We start from the raw sequence: 12,041 nt of genomic DNA, 5'->3' as shown, positions 1-12,041 counted from the left end.
GCCTGAAATATGGATGACCATCCTTTCACCCTGAGTCTGTATTTGTCTTTTAAGTTAAGGTGTGACTCTTGAATGCAACAGATATCTGGCCTGAGTTTTTGTATCCAGTCAGCTAACCTATGCCTCTTTAGAGGACAGTTTAAGCTATTCACATTAATGGAGAATATTGATAAGTCTGGTGAAGTTTTGGGTATTGAGTTTTTCAAAAGTCCAGTGGGCATTTTTAATCCTTTCGCCAGTGTGGAAATTGGAGTTTGATCCAAAGTTTCTGAGTGAGTTTACTTTTGTGGTATAGGATTGGGTTGGTCATTATGGAGGATAGGTCTGAGAATATCCTGAAGAGCTGGTTTTGTTATGGCAAATTTCTTCAACATATGAATGTCATTAAAGTATTTAATTTCTCCATCATAAATGAAACTCAGTTTAGCTGGATACAGGATCCGGGGTTAAAAGTTATTTTGCTTTAGGAGATTAAAAGTTGGTGACCACCCTCTTCTGGCTTGAAAAGTTTCAGCAGAGAGGTCTGCAGTCATTCTACCCTTTGAAGGTAATGGTTTTCTTTCTCCTGGCAGCTTTGAGGATTTTCTCCTTCATATTAACTTTAGTGAAGTTAATTATGATATACCTGGGGGATGTCTTATTGGGGCTGAGTCGTGCTAGGTTTCTGAAGCTGTCTGCTATCTGAATTTCAGAATCTCTAGGCATGTCTGGAAAATTCTCCTTCATAATTTCATGCAGAAGGGCCTCTGTGCCAAGCGAGGCCACTTCATCTTTTTCTGGAACTCCTATGATTCGGATATTCACCTTCTTTGAATTATCCCAGAGCTCTCAGAGAGAATGATCCATTTTTGCTCTCCATTTCTCTTCCTCTTTGAGAGTTTGGGAGCATTCAAAGGCTTTATCTTTGATGTCAGAAATCCTTTCTTCTGCTTGCTCCATTCTGTTGCTGAGGATTCTACTGTATTTTTCATATCTTTGAGGGCTGCAAATTCTTGCTTCAGTGTGTCTAAGTCTTTGGTGGTTTTGTCTTTAAATTCTTGACACAACTTTTGAATTTCTCCTCGAATTCCTAATTCCACTTTGTTAATCTTGTCTGCAATCCAAATTGTGAATTCTATTTCTGACATCTCAGCCAGTCGTTTATGAATAGGATCTTCAATTGCATCTGCCATATCTTTCCTTGGGGGGGGGGGAGGTTTCATCTATTCTGTTTATTCACATTACCAGAGTTTTTCTGCTGATTCCGCCCCATGGTTGTTTTACTCCCTTTGATTTTTTCCCCTGGGGCTTTGTCGAGGGCCTGTACAGTGTTGTGGCCTGAGAAACTGGGGCCCTGTCTGGTGTGGTGGGGCTAAGTGGTTCTGTCTTGTTTTCAGCTGGTTTCTGTTCCACCCTAGTGAAACAGATACTCTGGATTGAAGTCTCAGCTCTGGAGAAGTATCAGCTATTAAGTCACCCCACCCCCCACCGGCAAACAATTGGAAAAGAAAAATTAAACCTTCCTACCACCGTGCACCTAGGGCACCACCTGATTTGTCCTCAGGTGATTGGTTCAGTTCAAAAAGTCCAAATCAATTGTCTCAGTCTGCTCCTGTCTCGGGTGAGAGAGTTTAAGAGGTCTCTGGGAACTGGATCACAGGGGTCTGGTGACTACTCTGGTATGGCTTGCTCCAGTGCTGCATGGAGTCAGGAGGAGCCACCCAGCCAATAGATCAGTGTGGGAAGATTGATGCCTCCTTCCCCACCTTGCACCACTGTCACACCCAGTCACTGATAGCCCTGCAGTTGGCTGACCCAGTTGCCTGTAGTGAATCGGTACTCTAGGAGTTTGCACCTGCCTGAATCACAAGGAAGTCTGCCAGGCTGCTGCGCTCTACCTCTCTCCAGCAGGAGGAGGTGAGGCCTGACAACCTTGGGTGCTTGGTGAAGGTTGGGGGGTTTTCACTCAGGTCCAGTCTCGCCCCTGATTAATGTTACTGACAGAACAGAACAGAACAACTCTGAGGTTCCCCTGCAGAAGAGAAGCTGAATTGAGTTCCAAATCAGCTTGTCTTTGCTCTTGTATTGTCTATAGGCTGACGATCCCCTGAGGTCCAGGTGCGTCTTAGGTTTAGTAAAGCGGACCTCTGGGTCAGCCCCACCCTGGGAGTTTCCCCAGTTTGCAAGTTGGAGTAGCTCAGGCAAATCCTATACTCAGAGTCTCTGGTTGCCCTGGGAGACAGGGGGTGTGGCTTCAGAATATTCGGTAGTGAGCCATATTGCTAGCAAAAGAGGGCTGCTGTTTTATGGCTCAGGCAACTGCTGCTGTGGTGTAGCTCCCTTCCAGCCAACCGTCCTCTCTCCGCTTCCGTACCCCAGAGTCTGCACTGACTGGCTGCAGCCCAGCACTGTCTACACCCCTCAAGCAATCGCCCAAGTGTCTGGACCCCTGGGGGTCAGGCCTTCAGATCTTGGAGCGAGAGCAGAGGGGAGCGTGGGGAGTGCTGGGAGCCTGGGGTTGTGGGCAGAGAACACACACAGCTTTACACAGTTTTATGCCTGGCTGTATTGTCACCAAAAGACGGCTGTCGCACTGTGCCTCAGGGAACTGCCACTCCTATGCGGTCTCCTCTCCACCGACCGGGACTGGCCTCCAGACCTCAGTGTGAGTGAAGGGGAGCTCTGGGAGCTCAGAATTCCAGGTAGCGACTATATACAGTTTATACTGTTTTATGCCTGGCAGGAGGACGCCATGGCACCCTAGTAGGGAAGGTAGGTCCAGTTTTTAGAGGGTCTCTCCTGTGGAGTGTAGTGGGAGGACCTTTGAACTCTGCCCGATTGTTTGTGGGGCACTCTGAGCCATTCTTATGGGGGAAGGTATTCCTGTCTGCTTGGTGATGGATTTTGTACCTTTTGTTTGTATCCTTGTGGTCACAGCTCACCTCAGCGGGGTTGATGTACGTTCTTCAACCTTCTCTCTTAGTGCAGCTCAAATCCACCAGGTTACGTGCTGAATTTTTGTCCTTTAACCCTCCTACTGGACGGGAGCCTCTGTGGAAAGCTGGCTTCAGTCAGCCATCTTGTCTCTTCCCCCCTCAGAAGGGAATTTATTATAGAATGGTGTTCTCTTTGGGTACCTAGTTGGTCTTCTGGAATGAAGAGCAGAGGGAGGCTGTGTGGTTTGTACAAGATCACTTAGAAAGGCAGCAGGACACACTCTTGTCACCTGAATTTTTCTGTCTTTATGTCAGTCTGTCCCAGTTTGACTGAGAAAATTGAAGCAATTCATTCAGAGCATGAATAATAATTATTCATAAACAGTATCTTATTTGATAAGTCTGCATTGTTCACAGTAGAGGAGTTTCATAAATTGCCACATGAGGATGCCTACAAAAATGAATCCATAAGCTAATAATGAAAAGGTACACTGCTATTTTCTTGAACTGAGTAATCTATAGGAAATTTCTCTTTTCTGACAATTAATGGTAAGCTCCACAAAGTAGGGAGTTTTGTATGTTTTGTTCACTACATTTATCTGGTGCCTAGAACAATGTCTGGCACTGAAGTGTTCAGTCTTGGCAATACATAAAGTCTTGGTAATCAGTAGGCTAGGAGAGAATGTGGGGGAAGAAAAGACAAACCATTTAACTGATTTGAGAGACCAGCTAGAATCAGGAAAAAAATCTTATGATGCTACTAATGTCGCTTAGTTACCCTGAACACATTATTTTTTCAGTGAATTAATGATATCATATATTTTTACTGTTAAGTATGCATGGGCAAAGAACAAAGAAATATAAGAAAATGACTGCTTATCAGTAGCACAAAAATACAATCAGGAATGATAGAGATTGCAGACAACCACAAGTATCCAGATGGATGGCTGAGATAGTGATATTTTTGTTTTCTTATTATCAAAGCACACAAACTTTGTTTTATTGCAAAAAACAAAATTTTTTTTTCACATAGAGTCTCATTTGTCCCCCTTGGTAGAGTGCCATGGCGTCACAACTCACAGCAACCTCAAACCCTAGGGCTCAAGTGATTATCTTGTCTCAGCCTCCCAAGTAGCTGGGACTACAGATGCCCATCATAATGCCTGGCTATTTTCTTGCTCTTGTGCAAGCTGGTCTTGAACCTGGGGAGTGAGCTGTGGCCGGCAGGGCCTCCACAGCCTGGGAATTGCTCAGGGAGTGATCCCCAACCACTTCTCCTCCTTTAACAACATTCTTTCCACCTTCCAGAAGTCATGTGGCCTATGCATACTTTCCTTGTTATTGGCAAGTTCTTCATGATCTCTACCTCATGTGTTAAGATTTATGCAACCTTGTTAAGATATTGTATAAATAAAGTTGTTTCCATGGTTCAGGTGCTGCCTGCAACTATCAGCTCCATCAGTCCTCCTGATGCCATCCTCCCTCTGTCTTTCTTTGCCTCTCCTTGTCTTTTCTGATTTTGTTTTTTTAATTTCCTGTCTTTCTTTGCTTCTTCTTGTATTTTCTGGTATTTTTTCTTAATTTCCCAACATTTCCACTCAGGTCAAATCTCCCTCCCCTTGCTGAGTCATGAGAAGGCAATCCACCTGCCTTGGCCTCCCAGGGTGCTAGGATTACAGGGGTGAGCCACTGCATCCGGCCTAAAATTATTAATAATATTGTATAAAATTACCTTCAGGCTATATCCATAAATGTATATGAAAAATAAATGAATTTTGTGTTTAGACTTGGGTCCTATTCTCCAAATATCTCAGTAGGTATATGCAAATATTCCAAAATCTGAAAAAGTTCAAAATATGAAACACTTCTATTCCCAAGAACTACAGATACTCAACTTGTAGTTTGAGGTAATATAACTACAAACTCAGTTAAGATCTGAAGCTCTTCTATTTCCTCAAAATTTCCTCTGGTTCCTCTTCAGTTAACATTGGCAGTCCCTGCCCCCCGATGAGAATTGATCCCATTTAGATACTAATTTTAGATTAGATTTCCCCCCATTCTACAATTTCTTACGAACGCAATCATGTGTTTTGTATGTTCTCTTTTATATCCAGACTTATTTTTCATAGCAAGTTTTTGAGCTTCGTTCATGTTATGGTCACATCAATAATTAAGGTCTTTTTATTTTGGGGTAGTATTCTATTGTATGAATATACTACAAAGTATGGTATCCAGTACCTTTTTTTGAACGTTTGACTTGTTTCTAGTTTTCAAATATTACAGATAAATTCATGATGTATAAATTCATAGACCTAAGTGTATACTGATGTGGACATATATTTCATCTCTTTTGGGTAAATATTGAAATGTATTGAAATATATATACAAGTGAATATTTAACTTCATAAGAAATTGTCAAATTATTTTCAAAGTGTTTTTATTATTTTACATGTTCCCCTCCCCCACCCAATACATTAAAACATCTAGTTGTTTCAAATCTTTGCCCAAAGGTGGTATTGTCGATTCTTTTTAAGTTTAATAATTATAGTGGGTGGGTAGAAGTACCTTGTTTAAATTTTAATTTTTTTCTTTTATGATTGGTATTTATTTTTTGTCCTATGAAATTTTCGTCTCTATCAAGATTGTAATTATTTCCTCCTGTGTGTTCTTGTAGAGATTTATGGGACTTGAGTGTTGGCTTGGTGAAGAGTGCTTTTGCATATGGATTTTCAGTTTCAGTCTTCCCACATTGAATTACCTTAGCATCTTTGTTGAAATCAATTGACCATATACCTGTAAATATATTTCTGGACTTTCCATTCAGCACCTTTGATGTATGTATCTATTGCTTTCCCACTATCACAGTTTTGCATAATACAAACTTGTAGTAATTCTGAAATGAGGTGGCATGAATACTTCAAATTTATTCTTTTTCAATATTGCTTTGGCTATGCTAAGCCCTTTGCATATAAATTTTAGCATCAGCTTGTCAATTTCTATTAAACAAGTATGAAAACTTTGATAATATTGCATTATATCTGTAGATAAATTTGAGAATTGTTAATTTCCCAATATTCAGTGTCATTCTATGAACATGGTATATCTCTCCATTTATGTATGTCTTTAATTTCTATTAGCAATGTTTTGTAGTTTTCAGTAAGGGTATCTTTCATACATATCTTTTTTAAGAGTTATGCCTAAGTATTTTATGTTTTTTTGCATTATTTTAAATGGTACTGCTTTTTAATTTTATTTTCTGGTTGCTCACTATCAGTATGCATGGGTACATGTGCACACACAAACAAAAAAAAGTTTCTTTACACTCACAACACTTCTGATAACAAATTTATGAGTTTCCACACCAAGAAATTTTCCAGTTCTCTGTGGACTCCAACTGTGAATCTGGCAATTTAATTCTGACACTAACTACCTGAAATTAATACAGACCTCCCAGTGAGGGTTCCGTCCCACAAGACTGCCAATCCCATAGGACTCAAGGAGGCACATAACTTACTATTATTGGTTTATTATAAAAGGTGCAATTCATCAACAGCTAAATGAAAGAAATGCATAGGGCAAGGTATGGGGAGACAGGTGTGATAGTTCCATATCCTCTCAGATGTACCAGCCTCCTAAAACTTTGATGTGCTCCTCAACCCACAAACTCTCCAAACTCTGTTGTTTAGGGTTTCTGTGGAGGTTCCACTATGTAAACATGACTGATTAAATCTTTGGCTACTGGTGATTCAGTGAATCTCCAGCCCCTCTCATCTTCCTGGGAAGTAAGAGGTGGGCTAAATGTTCCAACCCTCCAGTCACATAATTGGCTTCTCTAGCAACCAGTCCTCTTCCTCTAGAAATTACTTCATACTCTGGTGTGGTTGAAAGGGGCTTATTATGAGTAACATAAGAGGGCGCCAGCCCTATATATACAGGGTGGTAGGTTCAAACCTGGCCCCAGGCCAAACTGTAACAAAAAATAGCCTGGCGTAGTCCCAGGTACTTGGGAGGCTGAGGCAAGATAATTGCCTATGCCCAAGAGCTGAGAGGTTGCTGTGAGCTGTGACACACAAAGTGAGACTCTGTCTCTAAAAAACAAACAAAAAACCCAAACACATATTATATATAGCTGTATGTAATTTGTATATGGAATAAGTTTATAGTTTTGTATATAATAAATTTCATCTAAGTTGTCAACTTTGTTGGTACAAAATTTATAATATTCTCATTATTCTTTTAATATCTATAGGATCTCCCTCATTCCTAATATTACTGATTTTTTTCTTTATGTTTGGCTAAGAATTTATAATAAAAATAGTTTTAAATAAACAACTTTTGGCTTTGTTAATTTTTAAGTATTTGTCTTTTAATATTTCATTGATTTCCACTATTATCTTTATTTTTTTCTTCTACTTACTTTAGGTTTACTTTGCTTCTATTAGATTTTTATAGTTTTATTTCTAATATGGCTTTTGTGAAACTGCAAACAAAAGCAATGTATTTTTGAAGTTGTTAAATGTAGTGTTTTATAAATGCCAATTTCAAGTGGTTGTATTATTCAGATCCTCTATATATAATCTACTGATAATTTTATGTTTAGTTGTTTAATCAATTACTGATATGACTCTGGAATTATTTCTTTAATTCTGTTAAGATTTTTGAGGATGATTTGTAAGTACATAAATATTTACAATTGTCATGTCTCTTGATATTTTTAAATCTTTCTTAGTGCTCTGTATCTTTTAACTGGCATTTTTAGTTCACCAGTATTTAATGAAATTGATATAATTGTTTTTAGGTTATCATTTTGTTTCTGATTATTTCCTTGAATTTTTCTTCTGATCCTAATTTCCTTTTCCTAATGATTATTATCATTTTAACATTTTTCACAATTTCACTATTGGCTTCTGGCCAATCCCTTTGTATTATTACTTTTAAATTCATTCTGGGTGTTATGGCATAGAAACTTTTCACAGTATACTTCAAGTTAATTTTTTACCACTTTATGTAAAATAATAAAAATCTTATAAACATATGGGTCAATTTACTTCCTCCATTAACTTTGCTCTTTGTTATATGTATTACATCTACATACATTATAAATATCCTAGAAAATCACACACTTTTAATTTAATTTTTTATTTTTTAAATAAAGTATTTCACACAGCATAAAATCGGACAAATTAAAGTTTACATGTCCCAGTTGAACATGTGTGAAAACGCAAAGCAGGTATTAAAACTGAAATGTCCAATATTTAAAACCAGTTTATAATTGGGTGAACATCTAAATCCTTAATTTAAAAACACAAATGAAGTGAAAGCTTTAAACTGGTACACACTGTTCACACCTCTATTCAAGTTTGGTAATGCATATTTGCAAGCAGCAATACAAAAGTATTCATGAATATATAATCTCTGAAAATTATGAAAACATCTCGGCTACCTATGCATTTCTAAAAACTATCATATTTGTTATTTCTGTGTAGTGAGAGAACTTCATTTTCAAAACAGATAAAATTCAGTCTTTAGGTGTGAATGGTAAGAATGACAGTCTTTTTTTTTTTTTTTTAAAGTTTCTGTTTGGAATCCTTAAGTATACAAAAGCTTTGAATATAAGGGTCCACCAAGGAACCAGGGTTGTTTTATGACATCCAGTTAAGCCAGAGCTGGGAATGCCTCTGGGTCATCCACATCTGGAGCAGAAGCTCTTGACTTGTCAGTGGGACGTCCACCATGCCCACGCCCACCTCTTCCTCCTCTGCCACCCCATCCTGGGCGGCTAAGGTCTCCAAAATTGATTTCCAGCTGAGACGTTATATCATTCGCTGGCTTCCGGAAATGACGGTCCATAACCGACTCTTCAGCATGAGCCTCTTCACTCTTTGATTTATGAAGCACAAATCCCTTCTTCCACTGCCCATCAGCACCTTCATTTGGTTTTCGGAGAGTAAATTCTACTTTTGCCCGGTCCTTAATTTGAATAGCCTTCCATTCATCCAAAGTCATCTCTTTTGGACCCTCTTCCTTTTCCTCTTCGACTTCGTTCTCCTTGTTCTCAGTGTCTGCCACTGGGTGCTCTTCACCTTCAGGGGTTTCCTCAGTCACATTTGATTGATCCAAGTCAGTTAATTCATCTTTGATGGTCCCCCAGTTGTGAGATCCGCTCCCTCCACGCTTGTCCTCAGGCTTCAGGCCAGACCTGTAGCTTCCACTGTGCCTGTCAAACTCACGTTTGTCCCGGGAATCAAACCCATCTCCTCGGCCTGGTCCACGTCCGCGGCCAGCTCGACCTCTCCCAGGGCCACCACAGCCTCGGACAGGCCGGTTGACAGTCGGTCTCGCAACTGAAAATTCGCCTCCTTCCCCCTTTTCTTCAAGTGGCTTTTCACATCTTCCTTCACGAGGTGGTCGCCGGTCTGGTCTTCTCTCAGTAAATTTCCCTTCCCCCTGAAGCTGTGGGTCAGGTCTCCTTCCGACGAGCCTCAGCCTTTCTTTCGCGGGCAGCGCGGGCGGCGGCGTCTCTCTCGCGTCGCCGGGCGGCGGCGGCGGCGGCGTCTCGTCCCTCTGCGACTCCTCCCGCAGCCGTTTGCCCGCCGCGCCGGAGCTGGTCTGGGCCGCGGCCTGGGTTGCGCTCTTGGTCCCGGGGCCTCCACCACCGCCCCCACCGGCTTCTTTTTTCTTGTTCTCCGCTGCCTGCAGCACCTCGAAGGGGTCGGATTCGTCGTCAAATAACTGGTCGAATCGGTTGGAGACCACGCAGCCGAAGCCACCCTGTAAGTGTCCCGGCATGATGGCGGCTCGGCGGCACGTTCCCGAGGGCAGCGGCCGCGCGGCCAACCGCCGGCTTCAGCTCCTCCCCCTAGATCCAAGTTTTGATTTTCAACAGCCATATGCACGTGCAAAACAAAAAAAATATTTTTTTTTCTTAATAGACTTTATTTTTTAAAGCAGTTTTAGGTTAACAGTAAAACTGAGCGGCAGCTGCAGATACCTCTTGTATCATCATAAGCACTTTTAAGGAAATGAAGGAAAAGAAAGTCCTCCAGTTTTTTTCTTCTAAATCTCTTAATTTGTTCTTGAAAATCCAGTTTTCCCTCTGGTATTGTTTCTTTTCAGTCTAAAAACCTGGCTCTGGCATTTCTTGTAGCATAGGTTTGGTCATGAAACATTCTCACTTTTTCTGAGAATGATTCATTTTGCCTTCATTTTGAAGAATCTTTTTATTTGATAAAGAATATTAGCTTGACAGATTTGTTTTCTTTCTTCACGTTAAAAATATTGTGCCACTGTTTTTTTGCCTTTATTATTTGTGATACATGGATAGAAGGTATGATTAACCCACCCAATCATTTCAATTTAAAAGCACTTTGAAAACTGCTCAAGTTATCCTGTTCTATTACCATTGTAAGAGTTTTTCTAACGTCTACAACTGTAATTGTAGATTTTTCTTCTCTCAGTTTTTTTTAATAATTTCAGACTATTATGGAGGTACAAGTATTTTTGGTTACATGGATTTTTTTTGTAATGGTAATGCAGAGTTACAAGTTGCCTCTCACCCCAGATGGTATTCAGTGTACCTGTTAGACATGATTTCATCCATCCCCTTTTCCTCCTATCTGCTTGATTTCTCATTGAGTTTTACTTTCCTTTGTGAATCTGAATGCTGATTATTGGGTAGTTCAGATTTAATAGTGAATACATGTGGTGTTTGTTTTTCCATTATTTAAATACTTCACTTAGGTGAATGGTGTCCAGTTCTGTCCAAATTGTTGCAAGAGGATTAAATCATCTTCCTGACAGAGTGGTAGTTCACTGTATGTGTAGTTCATGAGTGTCCCCTCATGAACTGATAAGGCACTTGGTTAATTCCACAATATTGCAATTGTGAATTTTGTTGCAATAAACACTTAAAATGCAAATGTCTTTTGATAAAATGACTGCTTTTCCTTTGGGTTAATACTCAGTAGCAGGACTGCTGGATCACATGGTAGGTCTACTTTTAGTTCTTTGAGGAACCTCCATATTTGGTTGGAGGTATCTCCAACCTCTGCTTATTTTCCATAGAGGCTTTACTAATTTGCAGTCCCACTAACGGTGTATGAGCATTCCTTCCCCTGTGCATCCATGCCAGTGTCTGTTGTTTTTCTGACTTTTTATTAATGACCACTCTGATGATAATCAAATTTTTAGACCTCTTTACCATGCCCCATGTTTCTTATGCTCTTTTCTATCGTATTTCCTATCCTTTCTGTTTTCCTGCTTCTACCTGCATATTTTACTTTCTACTGAAGATACCTTCCAGGCATTTCTTTTCTCCTCTGCTAAGTCAAATCAGCTTTTAAACTCACATGTTGAGACTTTAATTATTGCATTTTTCAATGGTAGGATTTATATTTGGATATATACATATGTATTTTTTTCTAGGTTTGAGTCTCAGTTGAAATTCTCAATCTTATCTGTGTTTGATAACTTCAAAAACTGGGTCATAGATGTTTTTATTTTATATGTTTCTCTTTATACTGTTTCCATATGCCTGTCAACTTCCGATCAGGTGTGGGATGTGTTAAATGTGGTAGAGCACCTTCCTACAATCAGTGAGTAAGCTGACTTGTAGTTGGCTGGGTTGAAATTTTTGTAAAGCTAGAATAGACAGCGTTCTAAAAATTACAATTGAAAGCCTGGGGTATTTGCTAAAGCTGTTGTGTCTTGTTAAATCTGAAAGTATAATTTTTGTCTTGTTTTTACCAAGTCACTCTAGAAAACACTGCTTTTATTACCTTTTTTTCTACTTAGCTATTTAGCCACTGGTTCAGGGTAGTGTTAGTATCCAGCAACTATCTCCAGCAGAAAAACTGCAGAGTGTCATTCTCCTGTGTCTTTCTTCTCTTTAGGTCCTGGCTTCTCAACTCCTGGTTTCCTTGGTAGTCCCAAACTCTAATATTTTATCTTTTCAATCTGACTGCACATCCACACACCGGCCACACTTCTGATAGCCAGCAAGCCCAGGCCGTGGAAACGGCATTTTTAAATTTCTAACAATAACTTCACATTCTCCTTGTTCTATTCTCACTCTTGAGTCTACTTCATCCCTGATTCCTGATTTCTGTCCCATTGCCAGCCAAATTA

General features: G+C 39.9%; 1 protein-coding gene across 1 annotated transcript; it reads right to left on the bottom strand.

Moving 5' to 3' along the window:
• Positions 1 to 8,445: 8,445 nt before the first annotated feature.
• LOC128596842 (plasminogen activator inhibitor 1 RNA-binding protein-like) lies at positions 8,446 to 9,704 on the bottom strand. Its single transcript, XM_053606631.1, has one exon. It carries the CDS (start codon positions 9,702 to 9,704, stop codon positions 8,571 to 8,573), a length of 1,134 nt encoding a protein of 377 aa, XP_053462606.1. The 3' UTR covers positions 8,446 to 8,570.
• Between the last annotated feature and the right edge of the window lie 2,337 nt (positions 9,705 to 12,041).

Source organism: Nycticebus coucang, chromosome 10 (genome assembly GCF_027406575.1).
Source record: "Nycticebus coucang isolate mNycCou1 chromosome 10, mNycCou1.pri, whole genome shotgun sequence".
Taxonomy (NCBI): Eukaryota; Metazoa; Chordata; class Mammalia; order Primates; family Lorisidae; genus Nycticebus; species Nycticebus coucang.
This window is presented reverse-complemented; position numbering and strand designations above follow the sequence as displayed.

Bases quoted from the DNA above. Each gene is read 5' to 3' on its own strand.
- LOC128596842 (XM_053606631.1), bottom strand. From the start codon at position 9,704: ATGCCGGGACACTTACAGGGTGGCTTCGGCTGCGTGGTCTCCAACCGA.